Source organism: Lipotes vexillifer, unplaced genomic scaffold, assembly GCF_000442215.2.
Source record: "Lipotes vexillifer unplaced genomic scaffold, Lipotes_vexillifer_v1.1 scaffold395, whole genome shotgun sequence".
In the NCBI taxonomy this organism is placed as follows: domain Eukaryota; kingdom Metazoa; phylum Chordata; class Mammalia; order Artiodactyla; family Lipotidae; genus Lipotes; species Lipotes vexillifer.
This window is the reverse complement of record NW_006797390.1, coordinates 6732887-6757277: the sequence shown is the minus strand read 5'-3', so window position 1 is coordinate 6757277 and position 24391 is coordinate 6732887. Positions and strand designations below refer to the sequence as shown.

Here is a 24391-nt window from a genome sequence, read left to right as displayed (position 1 = left end):
TCCTTTACCACCTGGGCAAAGTGCACGGCTGGATTCAGGAGCAGGAATTTGAGGCTGCTCTGACTGAGGCTGCCTAAAGAAAGACAGAGAAAGACAGCTACATGGAGAAGGGCAGGTGCAGGCCCAACAGAGACCTCCATCTGCCTGAGACAAAGGGGATGTCCAGTCGGGTCCATGTAGAAGCCATAAGAGATAAAACTTTCTCTTTAAATTAGACCCATTTCATCTCCAGGACAACCCTGAGGTAGATGGCAGGACTGTCTCCCTTTTCACATGAAGAACTGACATTTAGGGAGAAACTGGTCCAAGTCACGCAGCTCATAGGTGATGGAGCCACGACTCCAACAAAGCCCACCTGACCTTCACACTGGGCTACGTGGAGTCTCTGGCAACCTGGCCCGAGACCAGCCAGCAGCCCAGCACCTCTGCATCCCTCCTCACCCCCTTGACTACTGGCGTGGGTCACAGGTGGCCAGTTTTCACCCATTTCTGCATCCCAAGCTGGTGGGGTACCAGATGGAAGTAAAGCAGCCTGGTTCCAGGCTGGCTCCTCCCGGGGTTACCTTGACGGCTCAGGATGACCCTGCCATCCTGGTTGGCAGTGGTGAGAGCTGCAAGGAAGCCTTCGATGTGCATCAGCGGGGAAGCGGGCCTCAGTGCCCTGTCCTCCCCCTCCTCCGCAGGGGCTGCAGGAGCTGCACGGAGCAGAGGAAGGAGGAGGGTCTGGGAGCCCGGACAGCGGGGGCTCCCTGCACCTGGGCTAAAGCCACCCTCCGGGAAGACCATGCATGAGGAAGGCCAGCTCTTGCCCAGGCTCCCCCTCTGACTCACCCGCAGGCACCCCTGGCTGCAGGCTCTGCAGGAAGTGCTGGAACCCGGACAGTTTGGGCTGCTCCCTGGAGGGCGCCAGGACCGCCCCGTACCTCTCTGTGAAGCCGAGGAGCTGGGACAGGGATGAGAGCAGTGGTCGTGAGAGGGGGCCGGACGGGCCCCTCCCCGCCCCCGGCGAGCTGCCGCACGGTGAGCACGGAGACAGGGCATTCGGAGGTTCGGCAGGCCAGGAGAAGAGATGCACGGAGGACAGCGACGGGGGCCCGCGCGAAGGGACACGTACCTTTCTGCTGACCATGCTCTTTTCACAGTAGCGCTTCACCTGCGAAAGCAAACCCAGCCAGAGGCGCCGGGGAAACAAGTCCAGCTGGAGAAAGCCACCTTCCAAAGGACAGGAGCAGGCCCACGCCACCCCCCAGGTGCCCAAAGCGCCTCTTGTGGTCCCATCACCCTCCTGCCTGAGGCCTCCCCTCTGCCACTGTCCCCCTGCTGCGTGCGCGCGCGCGCACACACGCATACGCGCGCACACGGTGCCCTGCCACAGGAGGGACTCGGCAGCACGGCACAGCCTCCCCTCTCTAAAGGTGCTTGGTGATGGCCACGTCCCCTCTGCTCTCCTGCACCATGACAGCAAAGCTGGACCCTGAGGATTAAGAGGTAGTTTTTCAAAAATCCTATGAGCAAAAGCACAACACAGAAGGGAGAGCTGGGCTAGGTCAGGGGCACGTGGAGGAGCTTGGTTGTGAGCACAATGTGCAAGATGAGGGGTGTGGAGCCCCTGAAGATCTCTGAAAAGGGGCCATCTTCCATTAAGATTCACTGAGGATGAGAAAACCATAATTCAGAAAGAGTCATGTACCACAATGTTCCTTGCAGCACTATTTACAACAGCCAGGACATGGAAGCCACCTAAGTGTCTGCCCATCGACAGATGAATGGGTAAAGAAGATGTGGCACATATACACAATGGAATATTACTCAGCCATAAAAAGAAACGAAATTGCATTATGTGTGTAGTGAGGTGGATGGACGTAGAGTCTGTCATACAGAGTGAAGTAAGTCACAAAGAGAAAAACAAATACCACATGCTAACACACATATATGGAATTAAAAAAAAAACGGTACTGGGACTTCCCTGGTGGCGCAGTGGTTAAGAATCCACCTGCCAATGCAGGGGACATGGGTTCAAGTCCTGGTCCAGGAAGATCCCACATGCCACGGAGCAACTAAGCCCGTGCGCCACAACTACTGAGCCTGTGCTCTAGAGCCCATGAGCCACAACTACCGAAGCCCGCACGCCTAGAGCCCACGCTCTGCAAGAAGAGAAGCCACCGCAACGAGGAGCCCGTGCACCGCAACAAAGAGTAGCCCCCACTTGCTGCAACTAGAGAAAGCCTGTGTGCAGCCATGAAGACCCAACACAGCCAAAAAATAAGTAAATAAATAAATTTAAATAAATAAACAGTACTGATGAACCTAGGGCCTGGGCAGGAATAAAGATGCACACAGACGTAGAGAACACACTTGAGGACACAGTGGGGGAAGGGTAAGCTGGGATGAAGTGAGAGAGTGACATGGATTTATATATACTACCAAGTGTAAAACAGATAGCTAGCGGGAAGCAGCCGCATAGCACAGGGAGATCAGCTCAGTGCTCTGTGACCACCTAGAGGGGTGGGATACGAAGGGGATATGGGGATATGTGTTACATATAGCTGATCCACTGTTATACAGCAGAAACGAACACACCATTGTAAAGCAATTATACTCCAATAAAGATGTTAAAAAAAAAAAAGATTCACTGGGGAACTCCCTGGTGGTCCAGTGGTTAGGAACCCGCGCTTTCACTGTCGAGGGTGTGGGTTTGATTCCTGGTCGGGGAACTAAAGACCCTGCAAGTTGTGTGGTGTGGCCAAAGAGAAAAAAGAAAAAACGTCACCGGACTGTAGTCTGTAAAAGAGACAGGAGGCAAAGAACAGGACCAGAGACCAGAAAGGAGCAAGGAGGGCAACCGCCTGCTTTGGGGCAGCAGCTATGGGATGAGAGCACGGGGTCAGGGCCTGGCAGCATGTGGATGCGAGGCGAGAGGAAAAGGAATCCAAGGCCATTCAGCCTGCCGCCCACCTGGCGGGGGATGGCAGCGACCAGGCCAGGGGGCAGCTGGTGTGAAGGGGAAGGGGGAGCGGGGCCTCGAGCCCGTGCAGCTGGGTCGCCCCGGGCTCCGCCAAGCACAACCAGCCCCCTCGTGTGCGCGGCGTGCTGTCCTCCTGAGCTGGAGAGACTGAATGACGTGGTGCCCCTCCCTTGGAGTCACGGGACCCACGCGCTGCCCTGGACACGGTGCTCTGTGTCGTCAGCAAACCGGACTCACTAAGGTGGTCTGTCAAGCAACAGAGCCTGTGCCCCATCTGGAGGGAGCAAAGGTTGAGGCTGGGCCCAACCCAGGCCAAGCACCCTAGCCGCGCTCTCAGGCACCTCAGCCCGACAGCTGGACCGCAAAGTCGTTCGTGCTCTGCCCAGCGCCCGGGAAGACTGTGCCCGAAGACAGGTGGAGGGGAGGCACCTGCGAGCGTCCGCTTATTACAGAGAGGAAGGTACGGCTCCCTGTGACCCTCCGCCCCAGGCTGAAGACTCTGCCCTCCTGCGACACGAGCTGTGTGTGAGGGTTAGGTACAGTGATTCTACAGACCCTCGGACCTCTAGGCTGCTCAAGGACAGACGGAATTTACTTTCTATTCCTTCCACCATCTTAACGCTGTTCCGCCCACAGGGGGCGGGCAGAAAAGGAACCTGGATGTGCCACACAAAGGTGAAAACCTACCTTGAACAGGTTGATGTTGTCGATCTGGCTCTGAAAGAGGAAGTCGCTGACGGTCTTCAGCTCCGTCCCTAAGAGCAAACAAGCAAAGGGCCCTAAAGTCCTCGCTCTGAGGACCGTGGCCTCCGGGCCCCAGAGGGCAGCTCAGAGACGGCTCCCACCTGCTCTTACCTGCCTGAGAGAGGCTCTGGGTATTGGGGTTTTGCTTGATGTTCCCTACAAAAGAGAATCAAACAGGTCCGGACGGTGGGCCTCTGGCCCCCACCTTCTCCCTCTGCTCTGTAGTTATCGAGTAAGAACATTCCTATCTGAAGGGGTCTTCTGCCATTTACAGCATCCAAAGGCCCCACGAAGGGGGCAGGGGGGCCCGGGGGGGGCCTCAAGGTCTGACCCCGAGCCTGGCGATGTCATCCTTTCCCACATCCTCCGAGGAGGCGGGGATAGGGACACCCCACTCCACACGGGCGCCAGCAGGAGACGCCCAGGCTGCACGGCAGAGACACGTGAAGAGCATCAACGTGAGACCGATCCCCCAGAAAGCCCTGCTGCCTTTCTGCCCTTAAAAGCTCTCATAGCAACTGCCAGAGGGAAGTCGTGTGGCTCCGAATAACACAAAGAAGTGTGGGCCCCGGAGCCAGAAGACTCCAGTCCCTCTCACCGGGCTCACGAACCAGAGGCCGGTCACCTCTGCTCTGGGCTTCAGTTTACTGGCCTGAGGGTTACCGTGCCTGCGCTGCTTTCCTCACAGGAGCACCCGAGTCCTGAGTCCCATCACTGTGACGTAAAGTGTCATACACACCTTTATATCACAATAGATTATTATTACTGCCACCTGTGGAGTCGGGCCTGGCAAAATGAAAAGGACTCAGAACAGGGGTAAATCAACCAGGGCTCTAAACAAAGGTCTAAGGCCGGACAAATAAGAATTTTCTAAATCAATGGCCAAGGCAACTCCTGAGAGACAGAAACCCCAGGGGTCCTGACTGGCATCTGGGAAACGGAACCCAGCAGGCTCAGCAGCTGGCCGCAGGGCGGGGATGCTCCTTACCGCCCAGCACAGTCACAAACTTCTCCAGCACATACAGGATCTGCTTGATGTACATCAGGTTCTTGGCCTTCAAGCGCTTCCTGGGGAGAAGCCAGTGGACATCAGCGGGAGGACCCCGACTTCCCCTCCCGGTGCCTGAGCTGAGGCCCTCCTGTCTGCTGTCTTCCCAACTGGGTCACGAGCTACACACTCTCCCAGAAGGGTGGCTCACTGTGGCCCAGGGCCTGCACGGCCTCCTGGGGTGCACGCCTAACGAACAGGAGGCGAAGGCACACGGGCCCCCAGCATGCTGGGCCGGCCAGATGCTACCCCGGTGCCTCCTCTCACAGGCTGTCTTTGGGGTGCTGAGGCTGAGCAGGGCCTTCCCAACCCCTCGGGAGGCAACATCTCACCCGTATCGTTCCGTGTACTGGAGCAGCTGGGAGTGGGCCTGGCAGAGCTGGGGGAGAACAGAGAGCGATGTGATGGCAGAGCAGGCCCTAGACCAGCAGCCTGGGGCCGTGCCAGAGATGCCCTCGACGATGCCTGGACAACACCAGCCCAGGACACTTGGGGGGCAGTCGAGGTGAAGGGGGGCTGGTGCAGCGGCATCCGCTGAGGGTCAGGGAAAGGGGAAGACGATGACTCGCAGGTAACAAACGTTCCTGCTGGTGTGCTTCCTGGGGTGGGAAGGACATGCTGTCTGCTAGAAGAGCCGGTTCAAGACAACCGTCATGGCTCAGGCCAGGCCAGCTGGCACTGGCCAGTCCAGGGGGTGGGTGTCACATGGGCCTGAGGGTCAGAAACCGCTGGTCAAATCCCAGGCTGACCTCAGGGGCAGCGCTTAACCCTCTCTCAGCCTCCGAGTCTCTACATAAAGCAGCCACCAGCCCGATGCAGAGTAAGCGTGAAAATCAGAGGCACCCCACGTGGTGCCGGGCACATAATGGGCAATGAACAGCGGCTTTCAGAAAACCTTAAGCATCCCTCAAAGCAGCATCAACAGTAACATCCAGCTGCACAAGGACCCCCGCTTCTCATGCCACCATCCGGGTCACAGAGACCTAGTTAGCAGCACCCTGGCCTGGAGGACTCTGTGGGCAACACAGGCTGGGGAGAAGCAAGCAAAGTGCCCACTGCCTGGGCTGGGTCCCGTCCCAAGTCATGCTGGGGAGCCCCGGCCTCGGCTCAGCGCGCCCGCTGCCCCCCGCGGCAGGCCCTGGCCTGGGAAGGCAGAGGCCGACCCACCTGGGAACCGCTGACCTCCACGCTGTGGATGCCAGTGATGGTGTCGATCAGGTTGTGGGCCTCGTCGATGACCACAACCTGGCCCTGCAGCCGGATTCCCGCCGCCTGCCGGGAGGCCGCGTGCAGCAGCATCTGGTAGGGCAGCACCACCAGCTGGAGGGGGAGAGGCGGCCTGACGTGGGAGCAGGACCCCTGCCACAGTGGGTGGGCCCAGCCACCCGGTAGGTCCAGCACGGAACACGCATAGGCGGGCACTCCAGAGAGAAAGCTAGAGCAGTGCACTGTGCTTTGCGCTCGAGAACCTTCCCTGGAAAGTCTTATGTGGAACGTCAGCTACGGAACAGATAAAACTGGAGCCGACAGCACTTCTGAGTGGACCAAGGGTGGAAGGGCGGAGGAGCCTGGAGCCCCTGCTGCGGAGCCCCTTCTGCGCCCCCAACGCAGCCCCTAAAGCACCAAGGTCCCTCAACACGCTGTGACAGCACTGGGGCCCCAGAAAGCAGCCCTGGGTTCTGGCCCTGGAGCCGCCACTTCCCAGCTGTGTGACTCTGGGACAGTCAACCTTTCTGAGCCTCGGTTTCCTCGTCTGCAAAACGGGCTTGAGGAAGTCTATCTCAAATGAGGGTTAAGAGGGGGGAGGTGGGGTAACAAAAATAAAAGCACTCTCTCAATTTCTCAGGTGCCGTGTCGTTATGACGATTTTCCAGTTGAAAGGATACCGATAAAGTGAAAATCCAAAGAACTGGAAACTTAAGGCCCAGGTTTTAACACTGGCTCCATTATTCATTTGCTGTGAGAAAACAGATCAATCACTTAACCTTTCGGGGTCCCGGGGGTCCTCACGTGTAGAATATGAATAATACCTGCCTTAGCTATTTCAGTGGGCTGCTATAAACAAAAACAACGTGAAAAGTGCCTTAAAAAGTCAAGATCAAAAGAGTTTCAGGATATCTCACTATATTGGCACCCAAGTGTGTCCAGACCCCAGGAGGGCTGAGACCACCGTGAGGCTGGGAGGGCTCTCCAGCTTCTCGGTGACCCTCACACTCAGTTCCAGGCAGCACACTGACAAGCATCTAACTGCCAAGTAATGTTAGCAGTACTAACACAGTTCCCTGCATCTTTAAAAATCTATGGAAGTCTTCTCTTGATTATATGAAATTCTCCATAAATGATACGTTATTTCCAAAAGTCATTCAAATTAAGGGAGTAGAAAGGAAACAGTTAAATCATACCACCAAATAACAATAGTATCATTTTTGACTCCACACAGTAAGTCTAGGGAAGGGTCTCCACCTGTGCCACAGGCCGGTGCGCGAGGTGGGACAACTACACACCCAAAGGGCACCTGGAAAGACCTTTACGCCCCGTAGCTCCCCACGGCACTCTAGTTTCTGCTCTGGCGCTAACGTGCCATCCCCCAGGACGCCAACTGTCCCTGCCGCCCAGAGCCACCTAGGCACCTGGGGCCTCCTCCAACCCTATGTACCAGGAGAGAGTGGGTGACGTGTCCTCAGTGGGCGGTGTGTCGGGCAGACAACCATGGCCGGTGACACCCTCCTGAACCGAAAGAGGAGCGATAACCCCCGCCTGGGCCCCGCTCAGAGCCGAGAGCCACCGCCCAGCCTCCGGGGTCTTCACCTGGGCTGCTGGAATGGCGAACCGGCTCCCGTAGTAGGGACAGGCCCGAGCCTCCTTCCCCAGGGCCACCAGCTGCTCGATGTCTTTCACCTCCACCAGGACCTCGTCCCGGAGGAGCTGCAGCTGCTTGCGGCTGTAGAAGGGGCAGGTGGTCCGCGGCTCCAGCCTCCTCCTCCGCCCGGGCTCCTCCTCCTCGACGGCTCCCTTCTTCTCTGAGAGGCGCAGGCACAGGGGCAAAGGCAGAAAGCAGCTCAGCCGAGGTTCTGACCGCGGGGCCAGAAGGGGGTCTGTACCACGGGGCGGGGCCGCTAAACCCTTCCGGAACTGCTGCTTACGGACTCTTGGAAACATCCTGGCATTTTACCTCGTCTTCTCTAGAAGAGGCCTATGATATCGCCTCCTAGCCAGGGTACTGGACTAAATCTGGACTTAAAAGCAAAAAGAACTTTTTCCCCATGTGAGGCCCTTTAGGAAGGAAGCCAGGTCTGCTCTGCCCTCGTTCCCGCCGTTTCCCCCGTCCCGGGGCTGCTTCCGCTCGTCCCAGGCCTGCACACTTCCCTGCGGCCCTCCCTACAGCCTCGGGGTGCTGGCGGCTACCGTGTTTGCTTCTCTGCAGCTCCACACAGCGGTCGTTGATGAGCTGCACAGAACCCAGCTTTCTCACATCTTCATTGACACAAAGATTCTACAAGACAGAGGAGAAGGTAAAGGACACGGGGCTGGCTAAGCGACACAGAGCAAGCCACCGGGGCTGCCCGCCTTCCAGGAGCAGGTCCTTCCTTCCAAGGACCAGCAAGGCACAGAGGCCAGTCCCGCCCTGCTCGTCCGCCCCCCCGCCTGCGCTCACCTGCCGAGAGCCCAGGGAGACGAGCCTAGTGTCCTTGCCGAAGGGGCTCTTCTGCACCTCGTGCACGAACTGGGCCAGCTGCGAGTGCGTCCGACTGCAGTAGTAAATCTGCTCAGGGGAGCGGGGTTCAGGGCAGAGTGTCAACCCCAAACGTTCTCGGCACAGCGAGGAGGGCTGGGGCCTGAGAGGCCGAGGGAATGGAGAGGGCAGCCGGGACACAGACCTGAGGAAGGCGACTGCCCCCGGGGAAGACCTCTGCGAGCCCTCAGGCCAGGGCGTCCCCCTCCCCTTGGTCACGCTGGGCCCCTGCTCCTGCCCCTCTGGGAGGCTCGGTCATCTCAGGAAAGGGAGCTTCCCCTCAGTGGTGGCTCTTGACACAGGGAGGACTCCGAGAGTCTGGGGTGTAGGAGGGAGCGAGGCGGGCGGGTCCCCATGCACTTCCCAGGGCTCGGGGGGCGAAGGAGGAGGAGGCTGAGCTCACCTCTCTGTGCGCCCCTCCAAGATTTAGGAGAGCCAGGGAGGAAGAGAGGAAAAGGGCGGTGGGGGGGTATCTAATGTCAACAGAGAAACCCGAAGTCCCATACACACGTAGCCTGAGCAGCGTCAGAACCACACACAGCTCCCAGCACCCCAGGCAAATGCAAATTCAGACCAGAGGACAGGGGACGAGCCACTGAGAGCCAGGGGCAGAGCACCCGTCCCCCCACCTCCTGCCACCCCCAGTGGAGAGGCTGCCCCTCGACGCCCTGGGGTGCAGGCGTCTCCCGAGGACCCAGCCCCCCTGCCAAGTGAGCACCTGGAGACTCAGGGGCTCCCACCTCCTCCCTGGACCTGGGTCGGTCACAGGAGACCCAGGACCTGGTGTCTCACCTTAGTTACATGTTCTTCCTCCAGGTCATCCTCATCCGCGTCTACTCTGAGAGGGGAAAAAACACACAGCACGGAAAAAGTCTTCTCGGACTTTTGTGTTTTGTTTTTATTCACCTGGAACTTCAATTTTTAAAGGCAGAAATGTGCATTGTCTAGGGCTCTCAGAGAGGAGTTATCAACAGGGTCGGCCTCCTGGTCAACAGAGGATTGCTCAGGCAGCTCTGTGTGAAAGGCCGGGATTTAAATCACACGCCACATGGGGACAAAGTCGGCAGGACCCCATGAGGGGCGGCGTGTAGGAGGGAGTGAAGAACACCTTGTGTTCAGAACCAGGTGGGTGTGTCCTCAGAGGCTGCTATCCCCCGAACCCAGGGCGTCGGAAGCCACAGAAGCTAAGCTGCAGGACTGGTGGCCCTGGCCTGGACCCTAGCGAGTACTTTTTCCTTGAATATTCGCAAACTCCACTGAAGTTTTTTACCTCATCCCCTGGGGAGGAGCAAAAGAGCAGGAAAGGCCACGGGGCACTGGCTGCTCCTGTCCCCCGCCAGAGAGAGATGGGGACACGTAGAGCAGTTGGCATCTCAGCCCTGGGCGGGATCACAAGTGTTAGTTCTAATTCAGGCCCTGAAACCGGTGCCTCAGGGCAGGACTCTGAGCACCAACATGGAAAAGCCCAACCAGATGGTTTCACCGTGAATTCTACCAAATAATCAAAGAAGGGCTTCCCTGGTGGCTCAGTGGTTGGGAGTCCGCCTGCCGATGCAGGGGACGCGGGTTCGCGCCCTGGTCCGGGAAGATCCCACATGCCGCGGAACAGCTGGGCCCGGGAGCCATGGCCGCTGAGCCTGCGTGTCCGGAGCCTGTGCTCCGCAATGGGAGAGGCCACAGCAGAGAGAGGTCCGCGTACCGCAAAAAAATAAATAGATAATAAATAAATAAAATAATTAAAGAAAGAATGCCAATCCTTCTCAAACGCTTCCAGAAAACCGAAGAGCAGGGAATATTCCCAAACTCATCTCATGAGGCCAGCGTTACTGATACCAAAGTCGGTAAGGGTACCAGAGGAAAAGAAAACTACAGGGCAGTATCCCTGCTGGATAGAGATGCAAAAATTCTCAACCAAAGCACACCAAATTCAACAGCACGTTAAAAAGATATTTCACGATCAAGTAGGATCTATCCCTGGGATGCAAGGATGTTTCAACATAAGCAAATCAATAAATGTGATACATCACATTAATGAAATGAAAGAAAATCATATGATCATCTCAACAGATGCAGAAAAAGCATCTGACAAAATTCAACATCCTCTCATGATAAATATTCTCAACAAATTGAATAGAAGGAACATACCTTAACACAATGAGGCCATATGTGACAAGCCCGCAGCTAACATCACACTCAGTGGTAAAAGGCTGAAATCTTTTCCTCTAAGATCAGGGACAAGGGTGCCCATTCTTAACACTCATCCTCTACATAGTACTAAAGTCCTAGCCAGAACAATCAGGCAAGAAAAAGAAATAAAATGCATCCAATTTGGAAAGGAAGAAGTAAAATTGTCTGTTTGAAGATAACATGATTTTATATGTAGAAAACCCTAAAGATTTGATCAAAAAACTGTTAGAACTAATAAACAAATTCAGTAAAGTTGCAGGATTCAAAAATCAACATACAAAAGTCAGTTGCATTTCTATAGACTAACAACAAACTATCTGAAAAAGAAATAAACAATCTCATTTACAATGGCATAAAAACAATAAAATACTTAAGAATAACTTTATCCAAGGAGCTGAAAAATCTGTAGGCTGAAAACTACAAGATTTTGATAAAAGAAATTGATGAAGACACAAACAAATGGAAAAATAGGCCGTTTATGAATCAGAAGAATTAATGCTACTAAAATGCCCATACTACCCAAAGCCATCTATAGATTCAACTCAACCCCCACCAAGATTCCAATGCCATTTTTTACAGAAATAGAGAAAACAACCCTAAAAATCATACAGAACCAGGAAAGATAGCCAAAGCAATCTTGAGAAAGAAGATCAAAGCTGGAGGTATCAACACTTCCTGATACCAAACTATATTACAAAACTATAGTAATCAAAACAGTACAGTACTGGCATAAAAGCAGACACATAGACCAACAGAACAGAATTGAGGGCCCAGAAATAAACCCCTGTGTATACAGTCAACTAATTTGAAAAGGGGGCCAAGAATACCCAATGGAGAAAAGACAGTCTCTTCAACAAATGGTGCTGGGAAAACTGGATATTCATATGAAAAAGAATGAAACTAGACACCTATCTTACACCACTCACAAATTAACTCAAAATTGATTAAAGACTTAAATGTAAGAAACCTGAAACCATAAAACTCCTAGAAGAAAACATAGGGAAAAAGCTCCTTGACATTGGTGTTGGCAATGATTTTTTGGGTACGACACCAAAAGTACAAGCAACAAAGCAAAAATAAATAAGTGGGACTACTTCAAACTAAAAAGTTTCTGAACAAAAGAAACCATTAACAAAATGAAAAGGCGACCTATAGAATGGGAGAAAATATTTGAAAACCATACAGCTGATAAAGGGTTAATATCCAAAATATGTAGGGAACTCATACAACTCAATAGCAAAAAAACACAAAAAACACCAAAACCCACACATAATCCAATTTAAAAATGGGCAGTGGAACTGAATAGGCATTTTTCCAAATAAACATACAGATAGCAAACAGGTACAGGTGCATGAAAAGGTGCTCAACATCACTAACCATCAGGGAAATGCAAATCAAAACCACAGTGAGATATTACCTCACACTTGTTAGAATGGCTATGATCAGAAAGACGAGATAAATGCTAGTGAGGAGGTAGAGAAAAAGGGAAACCTTAGTGCACTGTTGGTGGGAATGTAAATCGGTATAGTCACTATGGAAAACAGTATGGAGGCTCCTCAAAACATAAAAGTACCACATGATCCAGCAATCCCACTTCTGGGTACTTATACAATGGAAGTGAAGTCACTATCTCAGAGATATCTGAATCCTCACATTCACTGCAATGGTATTTACAAAACCAAGACATGGAAGCAACCTAAATGTCCCTTGACAGATGAATGGGTAAAGAAAATACGGTGTTTTACACACACACACACACACACACACACACACACACACACACACACAACGGAATATTATTCAGCCACTAAAAAAAGGAAATCCTGCCACTTGCAATAATATGGATGAACCTTGAGGGCACTGCTAAGTGAACTGTGTCAGAGAGAAAGACAAATTCTGTACGATCTCATGTATGGAATCTAAAAAAACCAAATTCATAGAAACAAAGTAGACTGGTGATTTGCTAGGGACTCAGCAGGGGGTGGGTGGAGAAATGGGTGAAGGTGGTCAAAGGGTACAAACTTCATTATCAGGTGTATAAATCCTGGGCATGTAAGGCACAGCATGGTGACTGTGGTTAATAACACTGTATTGTAAACCTGAAAGCTGCTGAGAGAGCAGCTCCCAAACGTTCTCACCACACAAAAGAGTGTTAAGTATGTGAGGTGACAGACGTGTTAAACCTTACGGTGGTAATCATTACACAACATATACACGTTGAAGCAACACTTAGGCATATTGCACGTCAACTATAGGCAGAGACCTCATTTTACTGCTCTTCAGATACTGCATTTTTTTTTTTTTTTTACAAATTTAAAGTCTGTGGTGGCAGCCCTGCATCAAGCACATCTATCGGTGCCATTTTTCCAACAGCATTTGCTCACTCAGTGTCTCTGCGTCACATTTTGGTTATTCTCGCAATATTTCAAACTTTCATTATTATCATATTTGTCATGGTGATCTGTGACCAGCGACGCTTGATGTTAATATTGTAATTGTCTTGGGTGCCCCGAGCCATGCCCATACAAGGTGACAAACGTAACCGTTAAATGTCGTGTGTGTTCTGACTGCTCCACTGACCAGCCATTCCCCCATCTCTCTCCCTCTCCTTGGCTCTTATTCCGAGACACAGTCTTGAAACTGGGCCAGTTAATAACCCTACAATGGCCTCTAAGTGTTCAAGTGAAAGGAAGGGTCACATGTCTCTCACTTTAAATCAAAAGATAAAAATGAATTAAGCTTAGTGAGGAAGGCATATTGAAAGCTGACAGGCCAAAAGCTTGGCTTCTTACGCCAAAGAGTCAGCCAAGCTGTGAATGCAAAGGAAAAGTTCTTGAAGGAAATTAAAAGGGCTGCCCCAGTGAACACAGGAATAATAAAAAAGTAAAACGGTGTTATTGCTGATATGGAGAAAGTCTGAGTGGTCTGGATAGAAGATCAAACCAGCCACAACATTCCTGTAATCAAAGCCTAATCCAGAGAAAGGCCCTAATGTTCTTTACTTCTGTGAAGGCTGAGAGAGGTGAGGGAGCCGCAGAAGAAAAGTCTGAAGCTAGCAGAGGGTGACTCACGAGGTTTCAGGAAAGAAGCCGCCTGCATAACATTAAAGTGCAGAGTGAAGCAACGAGTGCTGCGGTAGCAGCTGCAGCAAGTTACCCGGAAGATGCAGCTAAAGTGGCTACACCAAACAACAGATTTTCAGTGTAGACGAAACAGCCTTATATCGGAAGAAGACGCCATCTAGGACTTCCAGAGAGAGGAGAAGTCAGTGCCTGGCTTTCAAAACTTCAAAGGACAGGCTGACTCTCTTGTTGGGGTTAATGCAGCTGGTGACTTTAAGTTGAAGCCAGTGCTCATTTACCGTCCGAAAATCCTAGAGCCCTGAAGAATTATGCTAAATCTACCCCGCCTGTGCTCTGCAGATGAAACAGCAAAGCCTGGATGATAGCACATCTGCTTATGACACAGTTTATGGAATATTTTAAGCCCACTGTTGAGACCTACTGCTTTGGAAAAAAAAGGTTGCTTTCAAAATATTAATACTCACTGATGATGCACCTGGTCACCCAAGAGCTCTGATGGAGACAGACAGTGAGATGAATGCTGGTCTCATGCCTGCTAACACAACATCCATTCTGCAGCCCACGGTTCAAGGAATAACTTTGACTTTCAAGTCTTATTATTTCAGATATACATTTGCAAGACTTTAGCTACAGATGGATCTGGGCAAAGTCAATTGAAAACCTTCTGGGAAGGATTCACCATTCTAGATGTTATTAAGAACATTTGTGATTCATAGGAAGAGGTCAAAATATCAACATGAACACGAGTTTGGAAGAAACTGATTCCAGCCCTCATGGATGCCTTGGAGGGGTGCAAGACTTCAGTGGAGGAAGTCACTGCAGATGTGGTGAAAACAGCAAGAGAACTAGAATTAGAAGTGGAGCCTGCAGATGGGACTGAACTGCTGCAATCCCATGACGAACTTTAATGGATGAGCAGTTGCGTCTTATGGATGAACAAAGAAAGCGGTTTCTTGAGATGGAATCTAATCCTGGTCAGGATGCTGTGAAGACTCTTGAAATGGCAACAAAGGATTTAGAAAATTACATAAACTTAGTTGACAAAGCAGCAGCAGGGTGTGAGAGGACTGACTCCAATTTTGAAAGAAACTCTACTGTAGGTAAAATGCACTCAAACAGCGTCGCTGCTACAGAGAAACTGTTTGTAAGAGGGGGAGTCGATCGATGGGGCAAACATCACTGTCGCCGTATTTCAAGAACCTGCCGTGGCCCCCCCAGCCCTCAGCAACCATCATCCTCATCAGTCAGCTGCCACCAACACTGAGGCAGGACGCGCCACGCCGACAGCAGAGGTTCAAAGGGCATTTGTGAAATTAAAGCACGAATGACGGGGAGGATCTCACGGGGACGGCGTGGCCTAGAAACGGCCCGAGTGTCACCTTCAGCGTTTCTAGTTCACCCAGGAAGTTACAGCTCACAAATTAGAAACCTATGAACCTAGACCAAGCCAAGCCTTAGGTGAAAAGAAAAACACGGGCTGAGGACACCCCAAGGGCTTATATCACAAGCCTCACCCGGCTCAGTTTGGTATTAAGAGCCTGAGACTTAGAGCCGGGCCAGCGGAGGTTCAAATTGCCGGCTGGTGACCTCGCCCGAGGCACAGCATCCTGCTGGGCTCGGTGTCCTGGGTGCAGAGTGGAGACAAGAATACCACAGAGGGTACCGAGGTGACACCTGCCTGAGCTGGCAGAGAAAGGGCCCCTGTCGTCATCCTTTGTGCCCCGAGGAGGGGCCTCACCGGGGGAAGAGGGCAGGCACCCGTCGGTGCCCCACGAGAGACCAAGAAGCCGGGCCCGAGAGGAAGGAGCCCCGCACAGCCACCCCGGGGCAGGGGATGCAGGGGACACGCTCTCACCCGCTGGCCGAGCCTTTCTCCTTGTCACTCTCGTACTCTGCGAGGACCAGCTCCTCCTCCCCCCAGGCCAGCTGCTCGGGCCCCGTGCCTGCCGCCAGCATCTCCCTGCTCAGGCGGAGGAGACGCTCAGTTTCTTCATCTTCCTGTCTCTGCGGAGGAGCATGGCCAGTGGGGAAAGAGAAAGAAACCTCAGCGCCAGAGCCCCACCCCCTGGCAAGGCAGCCTCTGGTGGCCAGGCCAAGGGCAGCGACACACACGCCATCGACACGGGCCTCAACCGACGGGTGTCAAGGCCCCAGGATGAATCCCTCAGCGCAGGCTGCCCTGCTACTGGGCGAGGAGCACGTAGCCAGAGGGCACCGGGAGGGGCTGAGGTCCCGGCGCTCGCCCGGATCAGCTGCACCCGAAGGCCCCACACAGGGGGCCGCCACCCGGACATGGGCCGCCACTCACCATGCGCTTGGCTGCGAACTTGAGCGGCACCGCGTTGTGACGGACCTGCTGAAGGCGCTCCTCTCGCTTCTTCCTCCTGACCTGCCCCTCCTGGAGGGGAGGGAGCCAGAAAGGAGACCCCCGCAGGAAGCCCCAGCCGCCCCTGGCCCCCGCGCACCTCCCTGCCCTGCCAGCCTCCTGTCGGCCGAGCTGTCGAGCTCACTGCTGTGGGAAGTGCGCGCCTCCCTCCCGAAGCCCCACGCTCTCCATCCAGTGCAGCCCGTAAGCGAGTCTGCAGCCAGGGACGCGTGTGGCCACTGGCAACGGTGCAGTTCCTTTCCTGGGGAAGAATGGGAACCGCCAACCTAGGGAAGGCCTGGTGACATCATCGGCTTACTACTGACAGCGAGGGCGCAGCACCATCCACCAGGGCGGTGGCCGGGGGGCTGAGAGGCAACGCGAGGACACGAGCTGTCCTGCTTCGGGATCCACCCGAAATCCTTCCGGAGGCCCCGTTTCCGGATCACCCCACCTCTCGTAACCCAATCTCACCTTTAGTCGGTCCACCAGGTCCCTTTCTTCTTTCTTCTGCACAAACTGGGTGACCCAGTCGGGCTCTCCAGCGGCCCTCGGGGAGCCTGGGCTCTGCTGGCAGGAGGGTGGGGGACACGGGGCCTGGTCCTTCCCATCGTTTAAGGGGTCAGCTCCGGCCTCAAGGAGACGCTCCTCCTCTTCCCGTTTCTTCTGTTCAAAGTCGCGGAGCCAGGAGAGGGCCCCACAAATGAGACTTAAGGATTTTCCCTAGGGGAAGAAAAACGTTCTCAGAAATAGAGGATGAGAAACGAAGCTTCCCTAATGACCTTTCCCGTTTTGTTTTTTTAAAGCTTTTTTAAAAATTTATTTATATTATTCTATTTATTTTTGGCTGTGTTGGGTCTTCGTTGCTGTGCACGGGTTTTCTGTAGTTGTGGCGAGCGGGGGCTACTCCTCGTTGCGGTGCGGGGGCTTCTCACTGCGGTGGCTTCTCTTGTTGTGGAGCACAGGCTCTAGGCGCGCGGGCTTCAGCAGTTGTGGCTCACTGGCTCTAGAGCGCAGGCTCAGTAGTTATGGCGCACGGGCTTAGTTGCTCCGCGGCATGTGGAATCCTCCCAGACCAGGGCTCAAACCTGTGTCCCCTGCCTTGGCAGACGGATTCTTAACCACTGCACCACCAGGGAAGCCCACCTTTCCCGTTTTAATAAAGCCTTCAAGGGAGGTCTGACTTTAAATATCAGAGGGTGCTCTAAGACCAGCCTCGGAAAGGAAGGAAAAAGAAGGGAACTGGCAAGAGAATGGCTGGGGGAAAAAAATAGGAAAAAGGGAGAAATAAAAGTGAAATTCTTTTAATTATATGGCTCACTGGTCCTCAAAGAATGAAAGCGGCTTATCAAGTTGCATATAAGTACTGCAGGTCATCATAATTAGAAGACTGGGAGAAAATGAATCAACAGCCCAGAAAATAAAGCCAAAAAAACGCACAGCATGAAATCCCGGATACGACTCGCTGGGGAGGAGATGCAGCCAACGTGTGGACAGAAGGTGATCAGCCCCATGAGTCCCAGTGTCAGGAAACGTTAAAGCAAGCCAGTTGCTCTGGGGAGCACAACTGTTGGTTTAAAGACCAGAATTCTCCCCGTAGGTCCTTGATATGGGGTGAATTGTGTCCCCCCAAATTCACATGTTCAAGTCCTAACCCCCAGTGTCTCAGAATGGGACCCTACTTGAAAATAGGGTCATAGCAGATGTACTGAGTTAAGAGGAGGGTGGCCCTGACCCAGTAAGACCGGTACCCTGGTAACAAGGGGAAATGTGGACACAAAGGCAAGGAAGGCAGACGATGGGAAGAGCCGTGGAGAAGCCCGCCGTCCACACGCAGAGGAGTGGGGCCTGGACAGCCCTGCTGACACCTCATTCGGGACTTCCGGCCTCCAGACTGTGAGACGATAAATTCCCGCCATTTTGCCCACTCCATCTGTGGTGTTTTGTGATGGCAGCCCGGGCAGACAAAGGTAATAATTTTATGATGAAGTATGATACTGAGAGACCACTGGATGGTGAGCAGAACAGGCATAAGTACCTTAAAAACTACACAAACCTTTAAAAGACAACTATTGACGCTTAAAAAAAAGACAAAAGATTATTCAAGAAAAAAAGGAGCCTAAAAATATATAACTACACCAGGAAGAAAGCTCCATCTTATCTATCACAAGAAGGTCCCAGTGACTAAAATCAATAAAGCGAGAAACAGCGGCATAAGCTTGTAATTTCAACATATTCTATCCAAGTATATTTCTTTTTTTTTTTTTTTTTTTGAGGTACGCGGGCCTCTCACTGTTGTGGCCTCTCCCGTTGCGGAGCACAGGCTCCGGACGTGCAGGCTCAGCAGCCATGGCTCACAGGCCCAGCCGCTCCGCGGTATGTGGGATCTTCCCGGACCAGGGCACGAACCCGTGTCCCCTGCATCGGCAGGCAGACTCTCAACCACTGGGCCACCAGGGAAGCCCCCAAGTATATTTCTTAAGAAACAGTTAAAAGACTTAAAAGCACCTGCCCAAGGAACAACGTTTGATAAATGTGACTTTTTAAATGACAGGCACCGTTCTTTGATTCAGTGTTTCATGTGACTTTAAAGAGAGGAAGATGAGAGGCTTAACAATGTCAGATGTGGCAGGTGGTCGGATGGGGACCTGACCTCCTCAGATGTAATTACAGGAAGTTGCTCCTGACCCTAACCAGTCTTTTGGTGGGGTGGGTCAGGAGAGGAGAAGTCCCATGCACCGGGTTTATTTATTTATTTTTGGCCGCACTGCACAGCACATGGGATCTTAGTTCCCCAAGCAGAGATCGAACCCACGGCCCGTGCAGTGCAAGCGCAGAGTGGACCGCCAGGGAAGTTCCCACGTGCACTGGGTGTAAATGGAAGGTCGGATGCTGGTAGAAAGATGCTACTTTAAAACCCCTCGGGCTTCCCTGCTGGCGCAATGGTTAAGAATTCGCCTGCCAATGCAGGGGCCACGGGTTCGAGCCCTGGTCCGGGAAGATCCCACATGTCGTGGAGCAACTAAGCCCGTGCGCCACAACTACTGAGCCTGCGCTCTAGAGCATGTGAGCTACAACTACTGAATCCCACGCACCTAGAGCCCGTGCTCCGCAACAAGAGAAGCCACCGCAATGAGAAGCCCGTACACCACAACGAAGAGTAGCCCCCCCTCACCGCAACTAGAGAAAAGCCCACGCGCAGCAACAAAGACCCAACGCAACGAAAAAAAGCAAAAAAACAAAAAACCCTCACTCTGCACAGTATCTTCATGACCCACATTGTGTGAACTGGCAGAACGGAGCCTCTCCCACTCGCTGTATCTGAAGGAACAAAACGGAACAAGAGAGTGGCCCGTCTGCCCTCTTCCTGCCCCAGGAGACCATGTCATCCCAGGAGAGAGTGACACACTCCCGTCAGTGGATGAGAAGGAATAAGTCACTTTCCTTCGTTCATTCATTACACACACACAGCTTAAGAGCCCCCTGAGGCCGACCGTGCCAAGCTTCCCGCAGATGACGGGGACACAGAGGAGAGGACCTCAAGGTCCTCGTCCTCCAGGTCACAGCAACACCCACACAGGCAGCTCGCTCTCACGCGGCACTTGCTCTAGAAGGCAATAAAGGGCAAGAGAGAAGTGGGAACCTAACAGTCCTCTGTGGCCAACCTCTAACAAACCCCCTCCTCCCATGCCAGGAAGGAAAACTGAGGGGCTCTGGACTGGACCCCTCCGGCCCTCAGTAACCCAGTTCCTGGACAGTAAACCGATATGTCGGATCTGTGGATAAGCCAGAGTAATTTCTACGCTTCTCAGCATCAAAGCGGTCATGCGCCCAGGAAAAACCGGAAGGTTTCAGTGCTACGGTCGTGGTTTCCATGGTCATTAAAATTCTCATTTGCTTTTAGCCTAATTTTTCTCAGACCCCGGGCCTGTGTTTAACGGTTTAATAGACCGAAACGGCCACTACTCAGAAAGAACGACTTTGCTCAACCTCAAACCACGACTCTCTGCACGTGCAGACAAGCACGCTGGCTCTGACCTGTCATCAGCGTCTCCCTAGACCCTCTTCAGGCCCCAAATAATACTTACGGTGCCGGTTGGACTCTCAAATATCCCAATTTTGCCAGCCTCCAACACCTGGTACAGCGCTGCCATGAAGTCTTTCTGGATGGCATAGGGTGTGAAGGGAAAAGGGAAGTGGATGCCACCAGCCTCCTCCGTTTTGTCAGCCATGGTCCTGGGGGGTAAAAAGAAAATCTAATGGCTCTCTGATGGGTCAGGCAGTACTGGCCCGAGATCCTGAACAGTTCCTAGGAGGGACCTCAACACTAGTCACGCACTTCCTCCCCGGGAGGGACATGTTTTGCAAGCAGAGGCCATGCTCCTTCCCTCACGTGCCTCCCCACGAGGCCTGGCCACGGTCGCTGTCCATCTGGGAACCTTCATCACAACGGGATACAGGGCGACGCGGCCCAGGAAGCCCTAACGGGAACCCCTGCCGCTCCGCCCACGTGCACACCTTTCTAAGGGCCTGGAGATTTCTTTTGGAGAGCCCGTAATTACTTCTGCAGTCATTAACTTTTCTTCTCCCACATCTCCCAGACATGTCTGCCAACATCGCAGGACAAAACTCCTTCTCTTGCCCCTGCTGTGAAGACCTAAGAGGTCATGACCCACAGGCGGAGAATCCCGAGCACAGCTTTTCTGCATGTCCCACACCCATCCCTACCCAACAGGCATCTTCCGTTTGCATCTAATTCATCCCAGCCGCCACTTCAGTACAAACCAGAGCCGCCCCCTAAGAGCCTTCCCTGGAGCCCCAGCCTGGAGGGCCCTCTGCACGGTGGCTGAGCCCTGGCTCAGAACTGAGGCCTCAGCACTTCTCTGCCCCTGCAGGCCCAGGTCTAAGAAAAACATCTCTGCTCCACATTTACTCCACCTTTTTCCTCCTCTTCTGACCCTGAGCTCTCTGAGACAGCTTTGACACACCCTTTCTTCCTTTAGTCACCATTTTCCATCCGGGCCCCACTCTGTCTTTGAAGTCACTGCTCTGAGCTACTTAAGCAGGCCCAGCTCACCTCAGTACAAATATGAATAAATCTAAATCCCATTTATGCCTTTGCTACATAACTGGCCTCAGGAAGACCAGTGACCACGCCAATTCATTTATGAGAGAAGGGAGTTGCGTGATGCTCTTCCAGTTAAGAGTTTAGGGGCAGTTAAAACGAGGACCGAGGTGGAGGGATAACGATAAGGATGACTTAAAACCAGGACAACTCAATCCAAGAGGGAAGTGTGTAATCGGAAAAACCCACTCAAACGTGAAGGGAAAGGAGAACGGCCCTAACAAACTCTGAGCACCTGCCCTGTGTTAAACGCCCCGCAGGCCCTTCCACTTCTGGCGTCTCCTTTAATCTGTACAACACTGTAAGCAGATGGCCGTTGGATCCTGACGCTTACAGAAATTAAGTAACTCTTCAAAGACTCAGCTCAGAAAGGAAACCCAGGGATCCAAACCCAGGTCCACATGGCTCTGTTTGAGTCCAACTCACGTGTCTGCAAAAGAGAACTAGCATAAATAAAAGGGAGATTTACTGAAAAGATACATATTGAGACTGAGAATACAGACCATCTGGAAAAGCCAAGAGCAGAAGCCATGGACGGGGTGGGACTTCCTGCAGACTAGAACTGCAAAGTGGCTCAGGTTTCAAGATGGATCCAGGAAGCCCACCAACAGTAAACACCCGCAGATGCCCCGCGGATTCCCATTCTCCCGCTCCGTCCTCGCGGGCCAGGTGGAGCCTCTGCCCGGCTTCCTCTGCTCGCTTGGCGGCTTCTACTTTACCCCAAAGTCAGCCTGCACACGCCACCCCTGCCTGCAGCCCCCTCGACCTCTGGCTTCAGCTCCCACTGCCAAGCGAAGTCTCTTCTTGTTTCCTGGTTCTAAATCCCAAGAGAAAAATCTGACCCACCCCTCCTCTCCTTGTAAGACAGATCACGGGGCAGCCTAGAGACGGCTGGGTGAGGACCCCACCCTGATCCAATCAGCCCGGGCCTCACACCTGCCGACCCTGCCTGCTTGGAGTCCTCGACGTTTAGGACTCAGCTCAGCTCCTCAGAGAGGCCTCTCCCTGTATGTGCCGCCCTCCAGTGGTCAAATACCCCCTACACACACACACACCACTCGGCTTAAGTCATTTTTTTATCTCATTAATCTGAAGTACTCTTTCTTTTGTTCATAGGTCTTAGCACTATGCGAACTTATTTATAAATAGCATAAAAGGAGGAACCTTGTCTGTCTTGTTCTTCCCTGCCCCCAGCATTCAGAACAGGTGCTCTGGCACTCAGCAGGCATTCAGGAACAATTTGATGAATGAATGAATAGCCAGCTTGAGGTGGGAGCCGTGGGGAGGGTTTCTGCTCCTCAGAGGGGTGGGGAGAGGAAGTCTATGACTTAAATATTTAGGCCGAGGGCCAGTTCTTTAATGGTTTCAAACTGCTTCCATATAACCTCACAACCCTATGTGGCCAGGACTTTTATTAGCTCTATTTTACAGCTGAAATAACTGAACCTCAGAAAGGTTAAGTGACTTGCCCACAGCCACTCAGCAAGGGCTTGAATCCAAGATTTGAAAGCACATCTGCCTCCAAGCTGTAGATTTCTGATCTTCCTCCCACCAGGGTAAGTAGGGTGGAAAGACTCGGTTACCAAACTTTAGAATGACAACATGAAACAATACAGAACAAAAGTAATTATTATTCCACTTCTCCGTGGGTGGTAATTACGGATCTCATTATTCCAGGAGCAGCACAAGCTAAACTATAAGTTAAAAGAAGGGTTTAGCTAAATCCATGAATAATGGATATACTAAGTGCTATTAAGGATGTTTGGTGGAACTTTTCCGACCTCTTCAGGCTGGCTGCGTGGACACGAGCTCCCACCCAAGTTCTCCCTAGAACTCCCCACCAATGCGAAGTCAAATCTCATGCTCATTAAATGGGCTAAGATACGTGAGAGCACCTCAGGGGCACGTTAGTCCTGAAAGTGCTCATTTTCTTCAGCCTTCGATGATCACTTATTTGCCTGAGTACAAACTATTGCTACAGACTGAATCGTGTCCCCCCACCCCACCCCGCCTCCAAATTCATGCGTTAAAGCCCTAACCCCCAATGTGAGGCTGTATCTGCAGACAGAGCTTTTAGGGAGTAATTAACATGAAATGAAGGAGGTAATCAGGATTAAATGAAGTCCTAAGAGTGGGGTCCTAAACCCTTATAAGGACTGTGGCCTTGAATTCCCAGCCTCTAGAACTGGGAGACAGAAGTTTCTATTGTCTAAGCCACCCAGACTATGGCGTTTTGTTATGGCAGCCTGAGCTGATGAGACGTCCACGTCCAGGTACCATCCTACTGTCCCCCTCCTAAAGTGCTTTAACGCCACACACCTGGGAGACGACCCGGCTCCAGCGCACCTGCTGGGAATCCGGAGCTGGCCCCAACCCCATATTCGCATCTTGCTTCTGTCCCTCTCCCAGCTCCGCCCGCAGAGCTCTCACATTGGGCTAACATTTCTCTCCGCTTTTCACGGCACTGCCTCCCACACGCTGGTCCATTCCAGCCATCGCACTCCTGCTCCACCTTGGTCCCCCGAGCGGCAGGAGGGCTCTAGGGTCAGACTGCCCAATGTGGGATCCCGGCTGCATCCGTGCTAAAGTCCACATCCCTGAGCCTGTTTCCTCACCTGCGGGGGACAGGTAACGGCACATTCAGTAGCGCTGCAGGGACCAGCAGGTACTACAACGTAAGGAACGCGCGCTTCGCACGGCCGGCGGATCCGCCCCGCGGCCGGCGGCTCACGGCCAGGTCCCGCCCCGCGGCCTCCCCAGCCCTTGCATTGGTGTCTGGCCTGTCAATCACATGTCAAGCCCGCCCCAGCTCGGGGACCTTTTCCCGCCGCCGGCCCGGTCCGCCCCCCTACATTTCCCCCGGAGTCTGCCCTTTCTCATTTTGCTCCGCGTCCTCGGCGCCGCACTCACCTTCCTCGGCGGGAGGGCTGCTCCGCCGAGACCAGGCCGGCGAGGAGTCCGAGCGGACGCCACTGAACCTGAAACCCCGACTCGCCGGTGTCGGCGTCCCCCACGGAAGCCCGTCGCGATGCACGCCCCGCGCCAGTGCGCGTGCGCGCTCCGGGGCTCGGCGGGGGCCGGCCCCCTATTGTGCCACTGCGCTTGCGCGGCGGGCTTGTCCAGGCCTCGGTCTGCATTACC

General features: G+C 53.2%; 1 protein-coding gene across 2 annotated transcripts in view; it reads right to left on the bottom strand.

Annotated features, from left to right (window-relative positions):
- DDX11 (DEAD/H-box helicase 11) overlaps positions 1–20357 on the bottom strand; it is a 27310-nt gene extending 6953 nt beyond the window's left edge. For both annotated transcript variants that reach the window (XM_007469463.1, XM_007469464.1), the window contains exons 1-17: positions 20214–20357; positions 16600–16848; positions 16069–16158; positions 15616–15764; positions 9283–9328; positions 8413–8520; positions 8163–8250; positions 7566–7777; positions 5925–6077; positions 5090–5136; positions 4698–4777; positions 3821–3865; positions 3653–3720; positions 1115–1153; positions 832–943; positions 564–695; positions 3–73 (exon numbers count right to left, since the gene is read on the bottom strand). In XM_007469463.1, coding sequence (XP_007469525.1) covers positions 3–73; positions 564–695; positions 832–943; positions 1115–1153; positions 3653–3720; positions 3821–3865; positions 4698–4777; positions 5090–5136; positions 5925–6077; positions 7566–7777; positions 8163–8250; positions 8413–8520; positions 9283–9328; positions 15616–15764; positions 16069–16158; positions 16600–16848; positions 20214–20357 — 1833 coding nt within the window. The remainder of the gene's footprint in view (positions 1–2; positions 74–563; positions 696–831; positions 944–1114; positions 1154–3652; positions 3721–3820; positions 3866–4697; positions 4778–5089; positions 5137–5924; positions 6078–7565; positions 7778–8162; positions 8251–8412; positions 8521–9282; positions 9329–15615; positions 15765–16068; positions 16159–16599; positions 16849–20213) is intronic.
- Between the last annotated feature and the right edge of the window lie 4034 nt (positions 20358–24391).